This window comes from Lethenteron reissneri, chromosome 27 (assembly GCF_015708825.2).
Source record: "Lethenteron reissneri isolate LAM-NWPU_2019-01 chromosome 27, ASM1570882v1, whole genome shotgun sequence".
NCBI lineage: Eukaryota > Metazoa > Chordata > Hyperoartia > Petromyzontiformes > Petromyzontidae > Lethenteron > Lethenteron reissneri.
This window is the reverse complement of record NC_083805.1, coordinates 13,938,129-13,965,367: the sequence shown is the minus strand read 5'-3', so window position 1 is coordinate 13,965,367 and position 27,239 is coordinate 13,938,129. Positions and strand designations below refer to the sequence as shown.

Genomic DNA, 27,239 nt, shown 5'->3' with positions numbered 1-27,239 from the left:
ATTGAGCAAGGGAGCTTGCACCTTGTCCAGTTTTCCTGGGTGGGTCTCATCAGTAAGTGACGAACCTGGAGGTTGTAAAGCAGACACTGGAGATTACGCTGTCAAATCGTTGTAAATACATACCGTCTTTAATTCTGTAATCTTAGATACACTATACAAACACAATTTAAGCCAACAACAGTTAAATCTGAAAACGCATGATGCAACAAAACAAGCGGCGCTCATGGTCGCAAAATACTTTCATTCGTTGGTAAATAAAACAATCGACAATCCTCGAAATAACCATAAAATCGCAATACACACATGCAGCGTTGCGTGCTGTACATGCGCACAGTCGTGCTCACATACGTGGTTTGCTCGTATTGAGTGCATGTGCCGTCATAGGTGGTTCTGGGGGTTGTACGGGGGAGAATGAGAAAATATATGCAATACTATGAAATACATTCTTTGAGAGAATGAAGCCTCAAAACGAAAGGGCATGGTTCATAGTGCAAAAGTTCACCATGAAAACTACTCCTGGTGACCTCGTGCCGTCTCGTTATCGGACATTGTCTCGACTAATAAAATGTGTTCGCCGATTACATTAGCCAACTACAATACTCTCCTAGTATTGACCTTGCACTCGGTCCCCCGCTGCGTCAGGCTTCAACAAGCTTGCAGAATTGTCTGCATGCGAATCCCAGTTGTTAGACATAACCACCCACTGCCTATAATATATCCGTGCATCTCAGTGTGTCTGTGTATCGCAGTATGTCCTCGGGAGTGCTGCAGTCTCCCTGTGTCTCCGTATTTCTCCATGTGTTCTTGTGTCCTTGTGTATCCCAATGTCTTCCTATTAGTTGCAGTGTATAGTCATGCATCGGTACCCATAGCATGACTTTATTAACCATGTAATGTTTCGCCTTCCTCGCAATTCCGTGAGCTTTAATGGTCAGGGATTTTGATTCAGTAAAAAATATTGTCAATAAAGTCAAAAAAATGCTAAAAGTCCTTTCTTTATCTTAGATCCATGACAGATTTAGGCCATTTTGGTCTAAGAAAACATGTAACCTCCTAATCTGCAAATTTACCGTAGATTAAATTAGCCACTTGCGCATTTACCCTGTAATCTGCTAATTATTTGTAGATTAATCGCGTGGCTCTTTTCCCCAAGATTCGTGGCACACTGCGCCGGTGCGAAAATAACTCGTGCATTATTTGCTCTAGCCTCTGCAGTGTGCCGCAAATTACAGGATGCTCATTGATATGGTCCCCCCCCCCCCTTCCCAACATCAACGTAGATGACTGGATTTCTGCTTTACATTCGGTGTCTCGGAATTAAGGGGAAGCGGTGGTTCACGTATAATGCTATGAACGCGTAGACCGGAGTTCGATTCACAGACATGGCTGTCATCAGTGGCGAGTGATATCTAAACCGGTCCTTGATGCACCTTCCCATTACCCAACTCGAACTGAGCAGTGTGGTGAAATATGATCAAACAACCCCTTTTGGCATCCTCTGGTCTAGCACCATTTGAGACGAAAGAAAGCTGTCTCTGGTGTGGACCAATCAGTTTCAAAGACAATGCATAAATGATCAGACTGTGGTTTTTTTTTTTATTCTGACCACAAGTATTGTGGTTAATGCAAACATGATTCCTTGTAAAAAGGTTTCATTTTTGTTGCCAGAAAAAAGGGGGAAAACCTATTCTTATAACCCCATGGTTGACATGGCGCGAGGATGCCATCATCCAGCAGAGGATTGGCTAAAGTCTTTAAACTATTTTTTTTGAAAGAAAAAAAAACAATTCCTATACAGTAGATGCAATTCAATGAATTGATCGTGATTTTAATTGATAAGTTGCATGCCCAATCTTTATGAAATCAATTGAGTCCATTTGTGCCACTGCAAGTCCCACTCCATCCTTCAATTGTCTCTGCTAGTTCTCTATTCAAGTTAAGTTTTTGCATGTCCCAATGTGAACCAGTGTCGAGACTCAGTGTGTCCACGTGTCTGTGTATGCCCATGGCTCGCCGCACATTTCTGCACGAGCCTGTGCATCCCTCTGCATCTCTACATGTCCCAGTTCGTCCCTGTGCATCCCTGCATGTCCCCCCCGTTCATCCGTGTCTTGCCGCGCCTTCCTGCGTGTCCCAGTGTGTCTACACCCCACTTGGCTCGGCAGCATTTGTGTCAGTTGTGCTCGTCTCGACCACGGTCGTCTCGACCACGGTCGTCTCGACCACGCTCGTCTCGACGCCGCTCGACTCTGTGCCGCCCGACTCTGCCGATCTCGGCTCAGCCGTGTTGGCCGCGCGCAGTTTTTTCTTGGCCCGAATGTCGTTCATGGCCTCTTCGATGGAGCGCTTGTCTAGCTTGTTCACCGTGGGCACTGCAGGAGGGGGGAAGTGGTACGAACCCAATCATTACAATGCATCTTGCATTTACAAAACGTCTAAATGCCACCGTAATTTCAAGTTGGTGCACAGTATGCACTGCCACAGAGTGACGAATGCTGGATGTTGCTTATATGTGTGGAGTGATGGTGCAGTGGTCAGTGCACTGCGCTACAAATCCTACCCGCCGAGTTCCATTGCCGGCTTTGGCTAACATCAGTGGCGAGTGATATCCAAACCGGTTTGAGCCACTCCTAGGTGAACTTCGCTTTAAAAAGAGTACCTAGTACGGTGTGTACACATCGGCACTGGGGAGACAAAGGCGGCTGGGAATGATGTTAGCCACACCACATCCTCATGTGCCATGTTGGCCTTCATAGGTGCTTGCCAACAGCACTTGCCCCAACAGTCTGTTAAGGCTATATGGGGGATATGTCTTTGCTGTGCAAATGAGACAATCACCACAGCCGTAGGCGACGTTAGCGTGCAGCGTGTGTGCCGCCTGCTCGGCTGACTCCGTGCCGATCAGGTGCCGGTATTTGTCTCGGTAGTTGAGCTGCGGCTCCGGAGCTGCCGTCCCTGGCCCCTCGGCTTTCCCTGCCGCCTCCTCCTCCTCCAGCCGCTTTCGTTCCTGTACACAGACACAACCCCCCCCCCCCATATTGTTATCAACAGACTGTTGAAGTAAATGTTCTTAGCAAGCACTTGTTAAGACAGGCACAGTGCACGAGGGGTTGGGTGGACAGCATCAAGTCCGGTTTCTTTGCACACCGTGCCAGGTACTCATTTGAGGTTGAGTCGACCTAGGGGAGGCCCAGAACCAGTTCAGATATCCGTCACCAATGATGGCCATGATTGGGAATCGAACTTTCGTCTTTTGGTTCATATCAAAGCGCGCCAACTGCTGCACTACCGCTCCCCACATAACAAGCGCACCAAGACATGCCCCTGGTCACACACGCACTCGCACAATCATGAGTTTTCACCCTCATGTGCTGCTAGTCCCGCATCTCCCCAAGACGACCCCTTCTGACTTGCCACCACAGGGCGGCAATCATCTTTTATCCATTGAGGGACGATGACGATTCTAAGAAAGATGACGATCATGAAGGTCACGATGATGACGATGGGTTGTTGACCCACAACTAGGATTTGCGACCTCCGGGTTGCGAGTCAAGTGATCTAACCACAGAGACATGGCGGACATGTGGGTTGACGGTGCGGGAAGTGAAGGGAGACCTGCAGCTTGAGCTGGTGCAACAGAGGGTCCCATTCTTCTCCCCGTCTGTACGCCTCCAGCTCATCATCACATGGCGCAAACTCCTACAGAAACATCACGATCACCACCATTAACATCACGATCACCATTAACGTCACCACCATCAACATCATTATTTATACCATTTACCAACATCAACACACGATAAGCCACTTCGCTAAGCTAACATTTGTGGCCAGGTCACTTCGGAAAAAGAACTATACAGCTCAGTAGACCTTACCTGGTAAAATAAAAAAGTTTAGTTGAGAACATTCCACCAAGCTCCTGCACACAAGCCAATCTCTTCACTCCATCTCTGTGGTACATGTACTCTCATGCACGTTCCCTCCTTTGCTGCCACTCTATGTTTGAGTGTCATTAACCAGCCATCATTTCTTCGAGCAACATATCCTCACCAAGCTAATTTAAATTTCGATTTAAAGCTTTCGTGACTGCAGGGATTCATCTTCTTGGTTCTTTCGGTAAAGTTGTAATAGTGTTCCAGGAGACTTGGACGCCGGGGTTGGAGGCACACGTATTTATTATGTGTCGGTACAGCACAACACTGACATACAACACTGAAGGGGGTATCGGCCCCCTCACCCGTCTAACTGGGGATACACTCTCTAGCTACGCCTAGCCTACCTCTGGGTCCTCCACTAACGGGCTAGGGGGGGGCTAGCTAGCCCGACACTGGTAAGTCGGGCTCACGGTACCCGGAGTCCCAGACCAGCTCTTACAAGAGCACCGGCTCTGGCTCTCGGGACCACGCCGCTGGCTCGATCCTGTTTGGCCCTGATAAGGGCGGCGATCCAGGGGAGTCCAGGGCTCTATCTACGACGATCTTCAGTCTTCACTGGTTAGCTTCAACATCTCTCTCTGAGCCCTCCGGCTCATCCCCTTTTATACCAAAACCCCCGCTGAGGGGTGGGGCCCCGGGGGATCCCAGCTCCGAGTCAGCCCCCCAGGCTGCCCGATGCGGACGTCGCTGGGAGCACCTTCCCGTGCACCGACATAGCCACGCCCACTGTTTCTTTCCCATCTGATCCCATTGTATAACAGCCCCTCCGTAACACCCCTACAAAGTCACGTAGAAGGGAAATAATAAAATAATAAAAAATTACCATAATAAAATACAATTCTAACGACGTTTCGGCCACAACGCAAGCAGCCGTCCTCAGGTGAAGAACAGGGCTGTCGGAAAGACAGCGTCTGAATGAACACCACCAAGCTTGGCAGCGTATATTTAAGCTGGGTTAGAGGAGGAGAGCGCCTTGACAAAGGAATTTACATGTGACTTTACCGAAAGAACCAAGAAGACAAGCTCACTTACTCTTCTTTACACTCAATATGGACCGTAAGATCAGCACACAATGGACTACTCTTGCAATTGACGTCACATGATCTTTAACGTGTATTGTGAAGCAGACGGCGTTTACTTTTCTAACAGTTGATACACGAGGAGTAATAAACAGGACGGCCACTGGATTTGAATCATGAACCTCTGCCAAAAGTGGCAAACGTGCTACCGCTGGGCCATGTAACCACTATAATCATAATCACCACCACAATCACAAGTGAAGTCAACATCACCAACACTGCCACCATCATCAGCAGCATTACCACCATCAGTGGGAGTAGCCTGGTTGGCATGGGCCCTTGTGCAAGGCATTAAAAGAGGCCTTTCGTTCAATTTCCCCCTCTTCGTAGGCTGGCATCTGGGCCCCTCTGGTCCGTGGGACCCAGTGCAATTGCACCGCCTGCACACCTTCGATTAGCACGGTTGCCTACGTATGGTGCAAAGAAGTTCAACATAGCCATGCCACTGGCCACTGCTATGGATGTCGCCACACTCGCGCCACACCTTCTTGAAGACCATGACGTGCCGGCTTTCCTCGTCATCGCCAAATGAGAATGAAGCCAGCCCCGCAACCTCCGCCACATCGTGCCTGCATGTGCAGGGAGACGAGAAGATATTTGATGATACGTGGGGATGTATGAAGACGTGCAGGAAAACATGAAAGACACGGGGACACTTTGGAATGCATGAGAAACACAAGGGAACAGGTGGGAAAGTATGAAATTTTGCGCACGTAAAAAAAAGTAGGTACACGTGAAACACCACTGCGTACAAATGGGACACACGGTCACACTCGGTGACAATCAGAAATGCACGGAGCCAAAGGGGACATTTGATCATGTGTGGAGGGTCATATGGAGACACAACGGGACACACAGGCACAAAGTGGGGATGCACGGGAATTCACAGGGGATAGATAGAGGCACACAGGAATGCACAGGATGTGAAGGAACACAACAATACACAGGAACACACAAGGATATAGAGGGAAACCGGCATACATATGTATGCACGGAGATGCAGGAAAATGCACAGGGATACTCATTGAAATCAGGAGACGAACAAGGATATGTTTTGTGTACGGTGCAATGCGTACAGTATGCTGCGCTCCAGCTTTCCCATTGGCTCAAAGCGTTTCTTCTTCTCAGAGCTGTCCTTTATGAAGGCGGTCACTCGTGCCTCCATCTAACCCAGACAGAGACACAGAAAGAAAAAGGTAAACACACAGACAAGAAGAAACAGAGAAAGGCATGACAATGGAAGGAAGAGACACACAGAGAGGCACAGTCAGAGAGGGTGAGACACTTAACACAAAGGGGCACAACATGAGAGAAGAGTAGACACATCAATAAAAGATGTTGAGAGAAAAGGAAAAATAATTGGATAAGGGGAAAGCACAGGTGGGTCACAGAGGGAGGGACCAACAGTGAGAAAAAGGCACAGGGAAAAAAAATTGAGATAAGGAGAAAGAAACAGGAAGAGAGTGAGAGAGAGAGAGGCAAAGAGAAAGGGAAGGACAGACAGATATGAGTACACAATAATAGTATGGTAATCTAATTAACAGGATGTTGTGTAAGAGACACCAGGCTGGCTCCTCCCACACGTTACGACTAAATAATTGGCCGATAACACCTTAATATACAGGGGACTACAGAAGTTTGGGGGGGGGGGGGGATTTGTCACTGGCCGAATTTACTGGTTGTCTATGTCTTCTTGGTTCTTTCGGTAAAGTCACGTAGAAGGGAAGTAATAAAATAATAAAAATAAAACATAATAAAACAATTCTCACGACGTTTCGGCCACAACGCAAGCAGCCGTCCTCAGGTGAAAACCAGGTCCGTCGAGGCGACAGAGTCTGAATGAAACAGCACACGAGCTTGGAGCATATATATAAGCTGGGCGCATTGACAAAGGAATTTGCATATCAAAAGGAATTTAGTATATTTATGGGAAATGCAGGAATGTGATTAGTACTGCATATGCATGTGCATTATGCAGGATTAACAGCATCAAAGGGAGCTGCAGTTACTGCTGCTGCTGCAGTTGCTGCTGCTGCAGTTTCTGCTGCTGCTGCAGTTGCTGCCGCTGCTGCTGCAGTTGCTGCTGCTGCTGTTACTGCTGCTGCTGCACTTGCTGCTGGTTGTCTATGGTTCCTCACACCTCAGAGTCGTTCTCTCTCTTCGAGAGTGAGCATGTTACAAGTTTAAACGATTATTCAATCAGATCCTCAAGTCTAGTACATTCATGTTATCATCCTGGTCACCAATGACTGCACAAAAAACCCACCATATTAAATTAAAGTTGAACTTAGTCCATTATATTTCAACTCAGAAAATAAAAAAAATGTTTGTTTATTTGATATGCAACTAATACTATTTGTGGGGCATAAAATGGAGCCCCAAGTATGGATAAACCTTTTTCGATGTATGTGTGTTGTCACTATTAGATGAAAATATAGAGCTTATGTGTACTTCTAAATAGCATTTTCATATAACAATTGCACTATTTTAACTTGTGTGTATTTCGTTAACGAAAGTCAAATACTTTGATCGTTAGTTGTGCAATATTCCTTAAGGATCCTGTATTTATTCTCTGTAATATTGAGCTTTTGTTTTTGTTGTTGCTGTGCTCACACATTGCACGATGGATCTCCCTTGTAAAATAGCCAGGAAACTGGTTAAATGGGATTACCTGTGTAACACATTACAATAAACTTAAAGCTTAAGAGGCGATTCAGAAGTAATTCGGGGTAATCTTCCAGAGCTAATCTCCGACACAACATAGTAACACTGTGAGAATACCTTCATCTCAGGAAATGTTATAGATAGAGAAATTGGAATTTTACTGGCATGAAAAGCAACTTAAAAACAAAACATGAAATAGAAATGACCTAATGAGCTCTTATCTATTCGCTGCAAGATGAAGGCCTTCCCACATTCCTTCATTGTCCGCAATGCTACAATACAATTCGCTCCTGCACATGAGCTAATCTCATTTCTCCAACTCCTCGATGGTCGGTTGCCATTCGATCACCAACCTCCACCATCGGCCAGCATCCCTTCAGTGTAAGCTTTCCACAACTATATTCTTGAGAGTCCATATGGATTTCGAAAGAACCAAGAAGATGAGTCCATATGGACTCTTATTCTCTTTTGTTCTCTGATCCATGTGTTCCTCTTCTGTCTCTCAGTGCAATTCCAAGCATCCACATCCCCAATGCTTCTTTGCGCACTTTTATCTCACACATGGAAAAATATTGATGAAATATGAGTGGGGCAGTACCACAGTGGTTAGTACACTACGCAATGAATCTGGTGACCTCGGTTAGATTTCCGGCTGACATAAGAGGCAAGTGATAATTATTTGAACTGGTCTTGGGCAATTCCTTCCCCAATCTGCATTGACCAGCGACAGAAAGTATGGTGGTCAAGGTCGAACATAGCAGGGGAGATCTTACTCGAGCAGTTGACTGTCAAAGGGATGTAAATGTGTTTGTCTTAAAGATGCCTGCACAAGCCCCTGCCTGTCTCCCCTCTTCGTATCCTGGTGCATGGGCCCTTCCAGCCCATGGGCCCCAGTGCAATAGCAACCCCTTCGCACTGTTTTATGCCACTATCTGGTGCGCAAGTAAACTAGTACACACACCTGTTTCCTGAACTCTGCCTTGTGTTTCCTCTCCTGATCTTGAAGGGTCTGTAGACGGGCTGCCTGTTCTGCGAACCCAACAAACGGATCACCACCACCGGCACAACAATCACCACGACACGAACCCACAATTACACCACAAACAACAAGACCAACACCACCCCAACCACCACATACAACAATACCAACACAACCAAACCTCCAATGCCCCTAACACAACAAAAGCACCAGAAACACAGAGACACGTGGGATTAAACTTGCAAGACTCAGGACTAACATAACAAATCAGAGTGTGTAAAAGTGTAACTCTGAAAAACGCATTTGAATTTGAAATTATTTGATTTGTTACACGGATGATCCGTTTAAGGCATGTTGCGCACGAGATGAGGTAATTGATTTGGAGTAACCAAAACACCCTCGCCCCCAGTGCCTGACCACCCGTAGCAACAAGTTACAGAACTCTCGACACAGAGACGAATGTGAGAGAAGCGAAACCCGTTCCAACACTCCCCCCACCCCCATCGCTACAATGGTTTTCCCTGCCAGGTCGTGCGCCTCGCCCGGCCGCAGCGTCCAGGCAAGAGCGTAGGCACCGCGGAAAGCTAGGCCGCGCGCACAGCGACCCCGCGAACGCCAGCGCTGAGGAGCGCAGGAGTGGGTGTGGGAGGTGGAGTCCGCCACGGGGAGATACCTCGGGCTTTCTTGCGCGACTCCTTGTCGCCCATACTGGGCGGCTTCTCCATGGAGCTCAGGATGGAGCCGAGCAGATCCATTCTTGCAGGGAGCCCGGGCAGTGGGGGAGGACTGCTCCGCTGAACCTAAGGAACAGAACGTGGATCGATTCCTACTTTTGCGAATCGACGGTGGTCAGTTTCGGTTAGGGAATCGATTCGATTTGGCAGTTTTCAGTTCAGAGTCCGTTATTAAATCTTGATTTGAAGTTTTCGTGGTTCTTTCGGTAAAGTCACGTAGGTATGAAATAAAATAAATTAAATGACGACGTTTCGGGCGAAACACATCAGGTGGGACAACCACAGCAAGAAACAATTGCTGAAGCGGGCACTTGCCCACTGGTGACGGACGCTTCTGATATTTAACTATGTTGAGACTGGATGATTGTATCATACCTGTCAACCCCATACGGTTTACCCCGTATTCTTGTACAGTACCGGTAAATTTAGTGTTTAGGTCCATACGGCGTACAGCCGTTTCAATACGGGCAAAAACAATGTCGGTCTGTTTGTGTTTCTACCTTGTGATGGGACTTTGTAGGGATGAACATTGAGATGTATAAGGGCACGGGGTGACCAATAAGGTATGAATTGGTCTGTAATAAGGTAGGTACTGATGAGAGGTTAACAGGTCTATGATGTATGTATGTTGGACTTATTTCGCACCGTACGTAGCCAATCGTGCTAATTGGAGGTGCGTGGGGAATGACAAACTAAATCCGATGATCTATGAAGCTCTTTTTAAACAGATTGCAAGTAGGGACAGGGCCAACCTCTTACCACGGCAATTCTCTCTCCCACTTCAGCAAAACAAATATTGCTGTGGTTTTCCCACCTGATGATGATTGCTTGTGTTGCAATCGAAACGTCGTGATTTAATTTATTTTATTTTATACCTACGTGCCTTTACCGAAATAACCAAAGAGTATGGATCCCTGCAGTCACGAAAACTTCAAATATAGATGACAAAGACCGATAGGAGTGTAAAATACAAAAGAGGTAAGCGAGTTACTATAAATAACAATACATTGCTGTTGGTTTCTTGCAACCGAGAGAGGAGAACGATCAAGAGGCAAAGTTGAGTCTCGTTTGGAAGAGTGATCTGGAGGTCATCCAAAGGCAAAACAAATGAAGTATCTTTTGATTTAAATCTTTCGTGACTGCAGGGATTCATATTCTTGTGTTTTTTCAGTAAAGTCACGTAGAAGGGAAAAAAAAAATCTTGCTGTGGATTTCACACCTGATGATGATTGCTTGTGTTGCAGTCGAAACGTCGTGAGAATTTGTATTGTTTTATATTTTTATTATTTTATTATTTACCTTCTACGTGACTTTACCGAAAGAACCAAGAAGAATTAAGTATCGTAAAATAAAGCAAAAGCAGACACACTTGAGTAGCAAGAACAACTGCTTTGCATGAAAAATCGTGCACAAAGCGTAAACTTGTTTAACAATACAATTCCCCGCAGCAGAATTCAGCTTGGGCGGATTTTTTTTCAGACGGATCATAATTAAGTTACACAATGAAGGTATGGAAAAGTTGAACAAGATATAGGCGTGACTATCGAATTGATGTGTAAAGAAATAACGATTCGTTGATTCGGTTTGAGTTTAGGTTCACCAGGTGAGAAGAGCGCAAGACCTGGGTCACCAACATGACAAAAGGGATAAAGTGAAAACATGTACATGTACAACGGTGCAGCAAATAAAAATTAGAGCCAAAACAACCAAACAAAAATGAACACGAAACAAAACTCTACACACTCGCCATTAACACCGCTGAAAACGGAGTCTGCGAAATGGCCCTTCTTCATAGCACATATAATTTAGATCAATTATCACTGGTAGAACTCTAACACAATAATTTAAATTTTCGCAAAAAAGTTGCATCATCATATATTTTTTTAAATATAACTGACGCTGTTAGCAGGGATATACATATTAATAGCTATATTTCCGTTCACAATGCATTCACTGAATTATATAGATTAAAATCTATGTTCAGAAATGTTTCGCAATGTATATATTTACAAATGTACAGAGTTGGGGAACATGGATAGAGAACGCGGGCGTCAATGTACAACAGCCGTGCCCGTAGAGGCGGGGCCCGTGTTGGGGGAGTGGCGTGAGAGGGGGCGGGGCTACAGCTGGAGGGGCGTGGCTAGGCCTGAAGGGGGCGGGGCTATGCAGCTGAGCGTCGTCACGTGGGCCGAGAGACTTTTATGTGACGTCACAAACCTAAATTGGTGACGACAACCTGGAGAGCGTTTGGGCCACCACGACGGCTGCGAGCAGCAAAATCGAGTCTCCCAAACTTCAAGAGATTGTTTCTTCTCGACGCAAGGTAATAATATCGTATGTATTTATTTATTAAGGAAAACATAAATCTATGATATATACCAAAAATTACAAGTATCGGACGTTTCGGTCGCAACACAGGCGGCCGTCTTCAGGTGAGAAAAATGTACTGCTGTTGTGGCTTTATATGGGCACGGGAGGGGGGTGACGGAGGAGTTTGGCTGTAGGAGTTAGGCACGGGGGGGGGGGGGGGGAGTTTGGCTGTAGGGGTTAGGCACGGGGGGGGAGGAGGAGTATGGTTGTAGGAGTTAGGCACGGGGGGGGGGGGGAGAGGAGGAGTTTGGCTGTAGGAGTTAGGCACGGGGGGAGGAGGAGTTTGGCTGTAGGAGTTAGGCACGGGGGGGGGGTTAGGAGGAGTTTGGCTGTAGGGGTTAGGCACGGGGGGGGGGGGGAGTTTGGCTGTAGGGGTTAGGCACGGGGGGGGTAGGAGGAGTTTGGCTGTAGGGGTTAGGCACGGGGGGGGGAGGAGGAGTTTGGCTGTAGGGGTTAGGCACGGGGGAGGGGGGAGGAGTTTGGCTGTAGGGGTTAGGCACGGGGGGGGAGGAGGAGTTTGGCTGTAGGGGTTAGGCACGGGGGGGAGGAGGAGTTTGGCTGTAGGAGTTAGGCACCGGGGGGGGGGGGGGGGAGGAGTTTGGCTGTAGGGGTTACGCACGGGGGGGGGGGGGGGGAGGAGTTTGGCTGTAGAAGTTAGGCACGGGGGGGGGGGGAGGAGTTTGGCTGTAGGGGTTAGGCACGGGGGGGGGGGGGGGTTTGGCTGTAGGGGTTAGGCACGGGGGGGGGGAGGAGTTTGGCTGTAGGGGTTAGGCACGGGGGGGGGGGAGGAGGAGTTTGGCTGTAGGGGTTAGGCACGGGGGGGAGGGGGGGGAGGAGGAGTTTGGCTGTAGGGGTTAGGCACGGGGGGGGGGAGTTTGGCTGTAGGGGTTAGGCACGGGGCGGGGGGGGGGAAGAATTTGGCTGTAGGGGTTAGGCACGGGGGGGGGGGGGGAGGAGGAGTTTGGCTGTAGGGGTTAGGCACGGGGGGGGGAGTTTGGCTGTAGGGGTTAGGCACGGGGGGGGGGGGAGTTTGGCTGTAGGGGTTAGACACGGGGGGGGGGGGTGGAGTTTGGCTGTAGGGGTTAGGCACGGGAGGGGGGGGGTTTGGCTGTAGGAGTTAGGCACGGGGGGGGGGAGGGAGGAGTTTGGCTGTAGGGGTTAGACACGGGGGGGGGGGGAGGAGTTTGGCTGTAGGGGTTAGGCACGGGGGGGGGAGGGAGGAGTTTGGCTGTAGGGGTTAGGCACGGGGGGGGGAGGGAGGAGTTTGGCTGTAGGGGTTAGGCACGGGAGGGGGGGGGGTTTGGCTGTAGGAGTTAGGCACGGGGGGGGGGGGAGGGAGGAGTTTGGCTGTAGGGGTTAGGCACGGGAAGGGGGGGGGAGGAGTTTGGCTGTAGGGGTTAGACACGGGGGGGGGAGGAGTTTGGCTGTAGGGGTTAGGCACGGGGGGGGGAGGGAGGAGTTTGGCTGTAGGGGTTAGGCACGGGGGGGGGGGGAGGGAGGAGTTTGGCTGTAGGGGTTAGGCACGGGGGGGGGGAGGTGGAGTTTGGCTGTAGGAGTTAGGCACGGGGGGGGGGGAGGAGGAGTTTGGCTGTAGGGGTTAGACACGGGGGGGGGGGGGAGGAGGAGTTTGGCTGTAGGAGTTAGGCACGGGGGGGGGGAGGTGGAGTTTGGCTGTAGGAGTTAGGCACAGGGGGGGGGGAGGAGGAGTTTGGCTGTAGGGGTTAGACACGGGGGGGGGGGGAGGAGCAGTTTGGCTGTAGGGGTTAGGCACGGGGGGGGGGGGGAGGAGGAGTTTGGCTGTAGGAGTGAGGCACGGGGGGGGGGGGGAGGTGGAGTTTGGCTGTAGGAGTGAGGCACGGGGGGGGGGAGGAGTTTGGCTGTAGGAGTGAGGCACGGGGGGGGGGAGGTGGAGTTTGGCTGTAGGAGTGAGGCACGGGGGGGAGGTGGAGTTTGGCTGTAGGAGTGAGGCACGGGGGGGGGAGGAGTTTGGCTGTAGGAGTGAGGCACGGGGGGGGGAGGAGGAGTTTGGCTGTAGGGGTTAGGCACGGGGGGGGGGAGCCATCCTTCCCCTCCCGTGCCTATATAAAACCACAACAGCAGATTATTTTTCTCACCTGAAGACGGCCACTTGTGTTGCGACCGAAACGTCGTGTTTTCTTTTATTACATTTTATACCTACGTGACTTTACAGAAAGAACAAAAGAGTATGGATTCCTGCAGTCACGAAAGCTTCAAATCAAAGATATCAGAATCTTTATTTATGCTGGAGAAATCCGATGAGCTATGAAGCTCTTTTTCACAGATGTCCAGTAGGGGCGGGTCAGAAAGTTACATCAACACGTGGTGCAAAAACAACGATCGGAGTGCAAAGTATAGGAAAGATAAGAAATCACTCAAAATAAATAAATTAAAACTAAACTAAAGGTTTTTTTTAATGAAAATATGGCAAATTATATAGACCGTAATTTGAAATATGCACGGGCACATACATGCACGGGAGGTCTGCGCTTTGCCAGTAGATAGGAACGCCGGACAGAGTTTGGTTCAGAGACTCGGGGAATTAACTCATCAGTGTGGAGCTTGTAAATGTTATCTCCACGATGTGTTTTTTCTCTCGATTCTCTGGTTTCATTCCAATACGAAGCAAAACTCTCATTCATGGAATTTGCTCAAACATCCCAATGCAGCAGCACAATCCTGAGAAAAAGTCAGTGATGCTTTCCTGGTTGAAATAACTGGGATGGCGAAGAGGGGAAAAGAAAACTGAGGGGTGGAGATGGTGGACAGACGTATTCATGTCCTGTCTGTACTGCATACCTATGCCTGTGCTTTAGCTTCATCACGTATGCATCACACCTACATAGGTGATGCAGTGAGATGAAATTAGACACAAACAAGAGAAAGACATGTCGGGATATGATATGAGATACAGACAAAATTAAGTCGTAAAAATAGATAAACGAGATACAAATAAGATTTAGAGGTGTAAGGATCCTACATACGAGTTGTAGACAAGAGACATAGCATGAATGAGATATATAGGCAATAAATAACTAAAAAGAGAGTTGACAAAATATCCAAACTTAAGATACCTATTTAGCGATATGAGAGAAGTAGATAAGGAAAATAAATGTTGTGTATGCAAGCAGGAAATAAAGGCTATCATCAGACATGATCATGTCACTGGTGGATGAAGGCTTGATAAGCCTTTACCATCTCCCACAAGTCCTTCGATGCAAAAATCCATCTAGTATCTAAAAACGATCTGATTTCATTGCTCCATCTCCACGGATGCCCTCCCTTTGGGTGTATTTAAGTTTCACCCAGCAGTGAAAATGTTACACCACAGGTCATAGTTTGGCAGCATGTTGTGTGTGATGTGGTAGAATGTGGCGACTCCCACCTCTATCAATACGTCTCATTAGCGGGAAAGAGCAGATAGACTACTCGATAGAGATCCCTCCCGTGGAGCCCCTTTCACCATAAGCTATATGAGCAAGCAATTTGCATGGCTGTACTTGCTTACAATTGAAGAGACTGGATGCAACAATTGTTCACCACCATTTGAGCACCTATTTGGCCAATTTGAAGTCATAACCCGTTAATGAGCCTTGATTCAGGTAAATCATACCAAGTGTGTGTTCACAAAAAAACTCACAGACCTCCACTCGTGGCCTTTAGCAAGTGTATTCAAATCCACATTCCTCTGGCCAGGACCAGTATCTCCATGAGACAACCTATGTAGACTGAAAAAGTGGAACCTATTAAATGAACCCAGGGGGCATGCCGGTTTGAGTTAACCCCATGTGGATTTTTAATTGAAACTGATTTCAATCTAAAGAGTAATGAGGGGTTAGGAAGCTACCGTACTGATTGCTCGCACTCTTCTTCACCACTCCCACTTGACCAGATGGCAATAAATCTCCTCAGCAATCGCTATGCGGTTTTGGAAAAACTGGGTGAAGGAACATTTGGCGAGGTTTTCAAATGCTGGGACCACAGGAACTGCAAGGAGATGGCCCTCAAGAAGATTGACATCACATTAAGGTGAGAGAGAGACCAAGTCATGACGTGCTTCACAATCTTCATTGAAAAGTGTTCCTGCAACACAAACTCACGTGTGCCTACCGAGACAAGAGGCAAGAATAATTATATTTTAATGATGATCCTATTTCCGACATTCTCAGAAGTATATTCTTGGTTCTTTCGGTAAAGTCACGTAGAAGGGAAATAATAAAATTTAAAAAAATAAAATTCACAGCAAGAAATTTCCTTGCTGTGGTTTTCACACCTGATGATGATTGCTTGTGTTGCAATGGAAACGTCGTGAGATATTTTTATTTTATTTTATTATTTCCCTTCTACGTGACTTTACCGAAAGAAGAACCAAGAATATGAATCCCTGCAGTCACGAAACCTTTAAATTGAAATTCTCAGAAGTGTTTGTATTTCTTCACGCAGCATCACGGACGAGGAAGCATATAACGAGGCTGGCTTCCTCAAGATGTTGAGACACAATAGTATCCTCCGGCTTGAGGAAAACTTCGTCGTCGGAGATTACCATTATCTCGTGTTGGACTACATCAGGTAAGAACATCAAGTCCATTACAATCGTGGCACGTACAACTACAAGCTTGGAAGCTGCTTAATCTAGATCAGTGCTCAATAAGTAAGCTATGCTATACTGCATTGTTAAGAAACAGCTGCATTAACCATTTCATAACCAGTTTGTAAAAAAAAAGCTATCTGCAGTCAGCACGTATTCCATGCATTGTTACACCTCGAATATCTTACCTCACCTTTAGTGTTCTAGGACTTGCCGTGCATGTGTGGATGTGTTGGTGCCTTTGTGCTTGATGCTGTGTTTAACCATGTTGCACTGTGTGTGTTGTACATTTTCCCTTGTCAGCGCGGGCAGCCTCTTTGACGTTCTGAAAGCGAACGGAGCATTTACTCTGTCCTCCGTCAAGAGATATGCCCAGTCCCTGATGGAAGCGCTGGCCTTCCTGAAGAAGAACGGCGTAGTCCATGGGGACCTCAAACTGGTAAGGGTTTATCATAACATTTATTTTAGAGGAATTAAGCAGGTCTAAGGGACGCTGCCACGGTGTAATGGATAGCACACTAGACGTTAAACCCAGAGGGAATCGATTCAATTTGATCTCCCGGCTTGGCAATTACAACAGTGGACAGGTTCTGAAATCGCAACTCTCCAACCACCCACCCACCACCTCTATACACCCACCGCAGTTCATCACAACGTCAGAAGTGGTGGGGTAAAGTGTGGGTACTCCGACCACTTCCGAGACATTTGGCTGTGTATAAGACCATTTAAGTGAGCAAATAATTGCAGGGCGGTCCGTCTACGGTTATTTTTGAAACAGATCTCGCAGTGTATGCGCCTCATGCACCTGTAGCTCTTTGCCACGTGGTGGCCATTTTAATTCCCATCACAGCTGCCTCATACAGAAGAGCTCTTATCCGTGATCATATTACCTATGACTCCTATTATCCATGGTAACTGTAGAGTCCACAGGAACACCAATTATCCGTGACCCTATTTTCCTTCCTGTACGTAATTATTCAGTTTTTTTGTTACCATTCTGCATTGCGGAACAACTCCAGTTCACGCCGATGAGAAGCGTCGCCATGTCAATTCTTCTCATAATAAGTGTTTCGTTTTCATGAACAGCTTCAGTGCAAGATTTTGTATTGGATCATCTTTATGAGAGTTATTGATCCCCCTGCTTCCGACTCGAGAAACAATGCATTTACACGTATAACGTTAGATGGACAGTGCACAAAATGGACGCCATTCTTCCATACAGACAGTGATCATCTTAATGGACTCTCATTTAGTTAAATACAAAACATGTAAATGCATCCGTTTTCTTAATTCTTTCAGGAAAACATCTTGGTGAAAGATCACCAGACGGCAGCCATCCGATTGGCCGACTTCGGAGGAAGTTTTTTTGAATATGAACTTCGTAAGTTACACTTTATATACATTTATACACATCATCGCATTTCTAAATCTTCCAACAGATCCTGTTATCTGGAATAATTTTGTGTTTTATATTGCGTTGTTCATGCAAATTGCGTGAACGATGCTGATGTGAAGTTAATATAGGAGATATTACAAGAATTCACGCAGTGATGCCTGTGCATGGTAGCTCCACACGAGGTATTAAGAGAATGCTCACAACTCCTTACGACCTCCATTTAACAACCGTGCATTGGGAATGTTCACTTCCGTGTAAAATAACGTCCTGTCACATATCATGCAGGACAGGGTGCGAACACATTGGAGATTCTTTTAGTAAAACTGTGACTCCTACAGGCCACCTAAGCAATATTGTATTTTTATTTTTCTCCAGCCGATCGTTGCTTTGGTACGCCCGGATACAAGGCTCCCGAAGTCTTGCTGGGCCAGCCGTTTGGAACATCAATTGACATGTGGGCTGCCGGGTGCATACTAGCTGAGATATCTGTCGGAAAACGACTGCTGTCAATACGCAGCAAGATTCAGGAGATCCCTGGCATCACAAAGGTAACATAAATTTTCTAATTTTTTATTTATTTAACTGCGATGTAAGTACGGATATCAGTGTTCCGTGTTTGACTGGCTGTTGCTGTTGTATGTTGGTTCGGCAAAAGATTGTGAGTTCAAATCTGGTTGGGGTTTATTCAGCCCTAGAGTGTCGATCAAATGAGTACTACTTTTTAGTGAAGTCGACATTGGTCGTCATAGAGATAGATTCACCGGTGACATGAATGGAGTTTTACCACTGACTCAGGGCTGCAGCCTCGATGCTCATTTGACTTTGAGTACACATACAATTTTAAACAGCTTCATTTTACGTGAATTCAAGTGATTACTCAATAATGAATAATTGAATCAATGGGATATGTATGTAAGTCCGTACAGAAAACGCCTTCCAACTATCCAGTGACATAAGAGCAAATGTATCGTTTATTTTCAGATTGTGGGAACACCACCCTTAGAGATGCTGCACGCTGCACCACATGGTCATCGGTATTTCAGTGAGTATTGCAAATTATATTTTCAATATGCGATTAGGTGTTATAACATCACTCATCTGGCTGCACAATGACGTGAAAGTTGAGTTGTTTCCCCACGTCCTTCACATACTTAATTGTACATCACAGCCTTGTACACATGAATAATATTCTAATGCATGACATCGTTTGCGATTGTACCCACTGCAGACTTCTTTGGGCAACTCACCGAGGAATGTCTGCAGGAGACCCCTCAGTGTTGCCCGCTCAAGGAGTTTCTGAAAACGAGAGACCCATTGTTCCTGGACTTCATCAGCTCCATCCTATGGTGAGTATCCCACTCTTTGAGTTTCTCTCAACTGTAACAAACTCCAGTCAATTTCTAGATCATAAGGGAATATGCATCCCCTTTGCAAAGTATAGCTATCTTGCATCTCTCTGCAGAAGGAACTAGGTCAAGAATGAAAGGGCAAATGCAGTACTGTATCCTCATTTAATGCGCTAGTTGATGCTTTTATGAAAAGTTCTGCATTAATAAAAAAATGCATTTATCGATGAATTACCAGTTTACACATTACAGAGATAAACAAATAAAAATCATGCACATTTGCACATTTTCACAATAAAATTAGCCTGCAGTCATCCCATGGCAAGAAAAAAAAACTGTGAGGGTATGCCACCACCTACTATATCATTATATTATTCCGCGCATATACCTAGAATTCCCATAATGCTCAGCCACGCAGCTGAATAAAGTTGTTTGTCATGAACTGCTCAGAAAGCCCGTTCCCGAATGGAAGAACTGTATTTTAGCGATAACACGTTGTGTAAGCACACTTTGAGCGTGGACTTACCATTCCTAACTTCACTCACCTGCAAACCCTTAGATGCTTTATCAAGTGGATGTACGTTTATTGTATCACTATAATGTGTAATATGTGTACGTATATTTTGCTGATCTTCTCATCGGTACTTGTCTCTTTATTTTCAGCTGGAACCCAGATGACCGCCTGACTCCGGAAAGTGCTCTCAAGCAACCATGGATGAGTGCAGCCCCAGCTCTACCACCTGGATTTCACCAGGCACCAGCATGCAAGATCAACTCCCACCTGGCTCCGTCAACCATGGCCTTTCCGATTCTGGACCTCTGCAACTTCCACTTCCCAACTCTGGACCCCAACAACATCCCTTTCAAGACAATGGACCCCTACAAATTATGCTGGCTGGATTCGAACCCTAATAACTTCTCCATCCCGGCTCCAGCACCTTGCCACCTTCCCTCAATTTCACGACTTCCTTCTCCTGGCCAAATTCCAGTCGCATCATTTTGCAGCAGCTCTTCCGGAGTGGAAATATCCATTTTGGCCACTGAGGTGTCCACTGCCATTTTTCTTCCATCTCCATCTGCCATTCCAGTCCCCTTCATTCAACCAAGGACTGACACCTTCCTGGCTTCTGCTTCTGTTGCATTAAGCATCGGAACCAATTTGGATGTGGAGATGCCTACAGCCACTAGCTCAATATCCACCACAAAATGCAGCATTCAGGTGGAAGATTTGAACACTGCTGTGTCTCATACAGCATCAATTGCTGACCCCCTTCCAGAGTCGGAGACCAGAATTGATGTGGACATCAAGCCTCTGGATTTTGAGGAAATTCTCATTTCAATTGAGGCAATCGATGAGACGACCCAAAATGGAGCCGAGACAAGCATGGGCTCCATATTGTCTCTGCCTATAAACGCAGACGACACTGTTAACCCTATCCTGGAGTCCGAGAGCACGGTTAAGGCAGACTCTAAGCCTCACGATGCTGAACAAAAGCAAGCCATGGTGCAGAGTGACATGGACAGTGCAGAAATAATGCAGGTCCCCAAATTCAAATCACTAACCATCCGCAAGAGATTGCATCGGTTCGGACGCGCTCTTTTTAAGTTGGTCTGTGGTTGTGGGAGAAGTGGTGAGGGGGAGTAAATGTTTTAATATTGTAAAATATATGGGCAGCCCTCAACTTATAAACAGGTTTTATTCCTGGGACCTGTTCATAAGTCGAACGGTTTATCAGTCGGTCGTCAAAAATGTATTATATTTAAATGGACATAACTCATTGCTGTAAAAAAATTTACTGTTTTAAAAAGGAAAATATTGTTAATCTCATAGTACATTGTACATTTGCATGTTATATTGTAATAAATACTATATTGTACATAACATACCAAATAAATGTTGGTAAATAGAAAGAAAAATCAGTTTTAACTTCAATTGCCTTGATTCCCGGTGATGCTGGCTTGCTTGTCGGAAGTCGCATAATGAATCCCAACAATTGCACACACACGAGGGGGCACGCAAGCACACGCACACAAAGACACACACGACAACGATCTCCCGTATAGCCTGCCTTCACAGCGCTTATGAAGGCCGCCTTTGACTCACCAGTAGCGATGATTACACACACTGCACCAGGTACTCATTTGAGGCCGAGTTGACCTAAGGGAGGCCCAGGACCCATTCAGATTATCGTCACTGATGTTGGTTGTGAGTGGGAATTAAATGTTTTAATATTGTTAAGTATGTAGTTGAACGACTCTGGAGACATAAACTGTAGAGGCTTCTCCTTTATTTCCTCACACTCACACGACTACGACTCGGTAGTACGAGATAAAACGCTGACAGTCTAGCTTGATGGCGCCGACTTGACTAGATAGCTGGCTGACTATCTAGCGACGATGACGACGAAGCGATGACAGCGACGACGAAGATAACAGCGACGACGACCAGGACTCCGACCCCCCACGACAGCCCAGAACCCCGTTCCTCGCTCCTTTATATCCTCCCAGCGTGGCCGTGGCTCCGCTCTGGCCACGCCCCCTTTCTCGAACTCTCCAGCTGGTTTTGGGAACTCCCAGATGGATCCCCTCTCTGACCCTTGGCCCAGATATTTCCCCTTGTGGTCGCGCTCTACATCACACCCCCCCCCCCTTATAAAAAAGATAGTCGTCCTGGCTAATACTTTTTTAAAATCAACTATGTGATTAGCGCAGAACAATCCGCAATGAGAGGAGATTATGATCCCGATGTGCTTAGCATAACAACGCACTGCAAGTGATCCAAACCAACCCGATGGATAATGACAATTACCAATACATTGCCGAAGGCATAGCCCGGTGCACATATCACCCACACACAACTCAGCGCGGCGCCGCAAGCTCAACAATGGCACATCCCCTACCTGCAGCCGCCCCCACTTGGCCTGCGTGAGACCCAACATGTTGTCCCCCGGTGTGACCACCTTGGGCGGTTCTGCATCACTCAACATTGCCCCGAGCTTTGGTGGCCCGCGCCCGATGAACATGCACAACGTTCACTCAGCGGCAAGCGGGACAATGCGTCCGCATTAGAGTGCCGCAGACCTTTCCGTCAATTACCCGGAATGAGTACTTTTGGCGTTTTTCCAGCCAGCATGAAAGCTGGCCGGAAGGCTGGTCAACTTTTAGAAAGAACTGGAATACTGCATGGTCCGTGAGGACTACAAAGTCCTTGCCATAAAGATAAAGCCTAAATTGCTGTATAAAGTACACCATGGCCAAAAGTTCCCTACAGGGCACACAGTATCATTGCTATGCAGTGGACAGGACGTGGCTGCCATACGCAACCACTCTTTCCACCCCGTTCTTTAGCTGCGATAGGACAGTCCCTATGCCTGTGTCACTAGCATCTGTGTCCAATATGAATAGCAGGGAGAAATCTGTATAGTCAAGGGGAGGCGCGTTGGAAAGGAGATCATGCAGCACAACGAACGCAGCCTCTTCCTCCTCCCCCCATCTAAACTTTTGGTTCTTAGCGGTCAAAGCACGGAGAGGTTTTGCAATTGTCACAAACTGTGGAATGAACCGTCGGTAATAGGATACAAACTCGACAAAACTGCGCAATTCATCCACCGATTTGAGGGGTTGGCCAATCGCGTACACACGGCGTTTTGTCCGGGACCATGGCTATTCCGGTAGTGCTCACGATGTGACCCAAATATCGTACCGAGATTTGTAGCAAATGGCACTTCGCAGGTTTCAATTTGAGATTAGCTGACCGCACCCTGGAGAACACCGAACGCAACTGCTGTAAATGCTCCTCACAAGTGCATCCAAACACAATTATGTCGTCGAGGTAAATGAGGCGCGAGTCCTATTGCAGGCCCGCCAGGACCAATTCCATAAGTCTCTGGAATGTGGCTGGCGCCGAGTGCAATCCCATGGGGAGACAGTTAAACTTGGTATAGTCCCTGGGGTGTTCGAAATGCAGTCATTGGTTTGGAAGCCTCGTCCAGGGGTAGCTGCCAAAACCCTGATAACAAATTAAGTGTTGAAAAAAAACGTGCACCCGATAACGCGTCCAGCGAATCGTCCATTCATGGAAGCGAATTTGCATCTGCCACTGAAACCTTATTCAACTTCCAAAAATCGATGCAAAACCGCAGGCTTCCATTCTGTTTTTTTAACTAACACTAGGGGGCACCCCAGGGGCTGGTTGAGGGAGAAATAATGTAAGCAGCCAACATCTCCTCCACCGCCTGCTGTCAGAGGCGTAGCTGGGGGGGGGGGGGGGGGCAGGGGGGTACATATGTCCCCGGGCGCCAAGGTAAAGGGGCGCCAAAATGAGGCTTACAACGTTACATTATAACTTATCGCGGCGGGCGCAGCAGCCTGAAACTACTGCACAAATCTACACCTCAACCTAAAAGTTGATATATATTCTGCCACACACAGCCTACATGTCATGTAATTACATTTTGGTATGTGATTAAACGGGGGGGGGGCGCCAATTTTATAGTTCCTAGCTACGCCACTGCCTGCTGTACATGTTATTTTTCCCTTGGACTCATGCGATATCAGTTCTGCCTAATATGCAGTGTTGTAGCAATGAGGTATGGCCAATATAAAATTTACTTTGGCTGAAGATATCAGCAAATTCCCGCAGCAACGCCCCCAACTCGATCTGTTGCTCTCGGGATAAATTAAAATTTTCTGCGAACAATTTTTCCAACTATGTCCCATCAAACTGACCTCCCTGATCCACCGCACCTACGACCTCCCCTTCAGTGAAGTTGACAGCCTCACAATACGCAACCATCGCGTGAGCCATAACCGTACCTGCCTGGACGACAGCTGTTTCCACTCCTATGTTTAAGACCTGTAAAAATGGCTCTTGATCCATTCGGAGGGTTGTTTGAGCACCCACCAGCGTAAGCCCACGGATCGCCATGTTGGATAGTGTTAAGAGGACTCCCGCCTGGAGATCAGCTAACTGCAGCCGTTTGCGGTATCACAACGGGACCAGAATTTGCGTACCAGGCGGAATCTCTAAAGATTATTTCACCAAGGCATGAACATTGAACAGTAACGTTCGCGAATGTCTTCCTGCGCAGAGAATCCAAAAAGAATAAGCGCTGTCCTGATGGCATCTCGACACATTCTTGATAGGTTAAAATTTTTAGGGACATCATGCTCAAGAAATCCGTATCCAAGAGGCAAGGCACCGCCAGTATTTTCGAAATCATAACAGGCCCCGACATTTCGATCTCACATATTCTGATACATGCCTCTATTTACCCCGCAATTGCCATGCTCCTCTCGTTAGCTGCAACACACGCAATCACAACCAGCCTGACACAACGGTTCGTTAATGGTAACAAATTGTAAATCACGTCCGAGATAATAGTAGCCGAGGCACCGTGTCAACCAAGACCCGTACCTCTACCCCCTGGATGGAACCAGCTAATGACGACGAACCTGCCGCAGCTGCTATTACTCGGCGTGCTAATCTCTTCCACTTTGTACCGGAATTTGGCCACCCATATGCAGACTGAACCCCACTGTTGATGAGGTCCATAATATAGTTTTTTTTGGGTTAGATCGTGTAAATATATAAATTTGTCGTTAAAACGACGCGTGTGCGGCGATGGCGCAGCCATCGACCGAGGGCCGAATTCGAACCGTGTTGTGTGATCGGCATCGCGCTCGCTGAAGGTGAATGCCTTCAGGGAAGTCGTGTGTGCTGTATACGCAACTGCGCACAATTCTGTGAGTCACTTATAACCGCTTTGCCGTTACTTATTGCCAATTATGGATTCAGACAATTGTCCTATCATCTCATAGAGTCCCTGGCACGTAATAATATGCTCCACAGTGGCAGTGGCGGTCGCAAAATGCCGATTTATTACTAATAAACCCCAATGATCCGATCGAAATTGGGGATTTCGATCGGATAATTGGGGAGGGGGAGGCACGTGTCACCCCCCCCCCCCCCCCCCACTGACTCCGCCAGTGAGCAAGTTACATGCCTATCTTTGTAAGCAAATCCACTACTCTCTCTCGATCGGGACAGTTTTCCCACCCCTCAAAAATATTTATATTAAGGCCTCGAGCAATAAACAAATAATATATTGACCTTTTTAACTAGACCAACGAAGGGATATTTCATGGTGTAATGTGTGTAGCACACTGGATCTGCAATCCCAGAGGTCACTAGATCAATTCGAGATCCTGGTGTGGCAGATGAAACCATGGGGCAAATGTCTGAAATCCCCCCTCCTGTCCACCTTGCAGAATAAATTGGTCCACCACAGTTAGTTCATAGGTAGATTGTGTGTGGTGGAGTAAGAGTCGGCCATAAGACTGTTGGGGTGAACGACTCACTAAGAAAAACACCCCAGTACAGCCTGAATAGACTGTTGGGGGAAGTGCTGTTAGCGAGCAACTAATAAGGCCAACATGACACACAACAGGGTGGGTCTCCGCACCACGCCCGACCACCTTTGCCTCCCCAAAGCAGATGTTTAAACACCGCACCAGATACACATTTGAGGCTGAGTCGACCGAGGTGAGGCCCAAGACTGTTTAGAATATTCGTCACCGATGTCGGTCCCAAGTGGGCATCGAACTCAGGTTGACTGGTTCGGGGTGTTGCGCGCTAACAGGGCACTGCGACACATTCGACCACGTGACATAGCCAATAGTTTCACATGTAGACTTTCGTGACCAACATCATCCATAATACAGGTTTTTTTTAAATCCTTTATATTAAGTTCGCTTGCTTGCTTGCTTGCGTGCTTGCTTGCTTAGGACCGTGCAAATCTTTCGGTCGTTTTTTAACCCACTTCCCGTGATCCAATCGAGCTGACATTTTCCACACAGACTCGTTGTGTGTGACAATTAATGTTCGTGAAAATTTTTTTCCAAAATTTTACACTGTTCAGGGAAAACAATTTAAATATTTAATTACCAATTGCTTAATACTGGCAGACAATCATCTGACCCATAAGTGGCAGCCATCTCAAGCCAGAGGACGAGAAGACTCTAGCCGTCACGCATATAAAGGATTTATAGTGAAAAACTTTGTTTTTACGGGTTTACTTGTTGTTAGGTTAGATCGTATAAATATGTCAATGTGTAACGAATTGGCATATTCTGTTGACGTGACAAACCTTACTAATTCAATTGGCTGTCGGGTGGTGGCGGGTTTAACAACACATGTATATATTCACGCGATCCAACCAAAAAAAACTGTATTATAGTCAACACTTTGGCGTTTACTATAGTATCCACAAGGCTCGATTAATACAACTCAAGACTCGATGGAACATCTGGCAAAAACATTACCAAGCTGCAGCGTGTATAAGATTATTTTGAACGGGTCGTGATGGGTACTGCGAAATCCAACTATGCCCGTCCAAGTGCATGCCGAGTTGTATTGGCTTCCGGTTGTCGAGAAAATAGATATGGTCGCACTCATTAATAATACACAAAGTGCTGGCCACAAATTAACCACAATACCTTGCTGAGCTCGTCAAGGCACATAAACCATCACGCGAATCTTGGCCATCCTCGCAGTGACTTTTGGCGAGCCATCAAAAAACAGACGGTAACTGCATCGTGCGCTTTCATATGCTTTCCTTACGATATTAGGAAACCACTGGAGCTATGCACTTTTAAATCTAGATTAAACACTAATTTCTTAAAAACAAATTGTGTTGTTTGTCCTTCCCCCGCATCCCCGATTAGCACGGTTGGATACAGACGGTGCGAAAGACGTCCAACAACCTCCATTCGCCACTAAGTGGCGGTGACATCACCACGGTGCTTGTGCCAGGCGATGTGCACTTTAAAGTGAGGTGACGGGCCGATGCACCACCTGTGCACCAAACTGTGCCCACCTGCTGTGTTTTAGCCGCCTGGCGCTTGCTCGGTTTTGTGAGCGTCGCTCCTCCGCCTTCCGTTCATGCTGAAGGGCGACTGCCTCCAACTGCCCAGTAGTGTCCTTCACAAGCCTCCTGCACAGAGGCCGATCTTGACATCGCTGGTACCAGTCATCGGTAAGTACACTTAGCTCTACATCCTTCTGTACCACATAATTCCATCTCTTCTCTAGCCCCTGCCACGTCCATTTAGCCCCTCTCTATCTGGCTG

The 27,239-nt window shown here is 47.0% G+C and overlaps 2 protein-coding genes across 3 annotated transcripts; one reads left to right on the top strand and one right to left on the bottom strand.

The window, feature by feature from the left end:
• Nucleotides 1–106: 106 nt before the first annotated feature.
• Nucleotides 107–9,478, bottom strand: SPAG7 (sperm associated antigen 7). Its single transcript, XM_061561507.1, has 7 exons — nucleotides 9,331–9,478; nucleotides 8,640–8,707; nucleotides 6,091–6,179; nucleotides 5,499–5,583; nucleotides 3,616–3,699; nucleotides 2,839–3,007; nucleotides 107–2,372 (listed from the first exon to the last, which is right to left on the bottom strand). Exons 1-7 carry the CDS (start codon nucleotides 9,410–9,412, stop codon nucleotides 2,143–2,145), a joined length of 807 nt encoding a protein of 268 aa, XP_061417491.1. The 5' UTR covers nucleotides 9,413–9,478; the 3' UTR covers nucleotides 107–2,142.
• Nucleotides 9,479–9,605: 127 nt separating this feature from the next.
• On the top strand, nucleotides 9,606–21,014 carry LOC133348579 (dual specificity tyrosine-phosphorylation-regulated kinase 4-like). Of its 2 annotated transcripts, XM_061561477.1 has the most exons (11): nucleotides 9,606–10,369; nucleotides 10,986–11,464; nucleotides 11,544–11,714; nucleotides 15,672–15,808; nucleotides 16,223–16,348; nucleotides 16,671–16,806; nucleotides 17,667–17,748; nucleotides 18,139–18,311; nucleotides 18,745–18,805; nucleotides 18,992–19,109; nucleotides 19,773–21,014. In XM_061561477.1, exons 4-11 carry the CDS (start codon nucleotides 15,672–15,674, stop codon nucleotides 20,752–20,754), a joined length of 1,815 nt encoding a protein of 604 aa, XP_061417461.1. In that variant the 5' UTR covers nucleotides 9,606–10,369; nucleotides 10,986–11,464; nucleotides 11,544–11,714; the 3' UTR covers nucleotides 20,755–21,014. The 2 variants fall into 2 exon arrangements, with proteins under 2 accessions (XP_061417461.1, XP_061417460.1); XM_061561476.1 differs by having other exon boundaries at nucleotides 9,606–11,464.
• The last annotated feature ends 6,225 nt before the right edge of the window (nucleotides 21,015–27,239 follow it).

Coding starts and splice junctions, on each gene's coding strand:
- SPAG7 (XM_061561507.1), bottom strand. CDS start 9,412: ATGGATCTGCTCGGCTCCATCCTGAGCTCCATGGAGAAGCCGCCCAGT. Junction 3,700..5,498: donor ACGTCATGGTCTTCAAGAAG/GTGTGGCGCGAG, acceptor ATGTTTCTGTAG/GAGTTTGCGCCATGTGATGA. Junction 3,008..3,615: donor TGCACCAGCTCAAGCTGCAG/GTCTCCCTTCAC, acceptor GTCTGTGTACAG/GAACGAAAGCGGCTGGAGGA.
- LOC133348579 (XM_061561477.1), top strand. CDS start 15,672: ATGGCAATAAATCTCCTCAGCAATCGCTATGCGGTTTTGGAAAAACTG. Junction 18,312..18,744: donor AGATCCCTGGCATCACAAAG/GTAACATAAATT, acceptor GTTTATTTTCAG/ATTGTGGGAACACCACCCTT. Junction 19,110..19,772: donor TTCATCAGCTCCATCCTATG/GTGAGTATCCCA, acceptor CTTTATTTTCAG/CTGGAACCCAGATGACCGCC.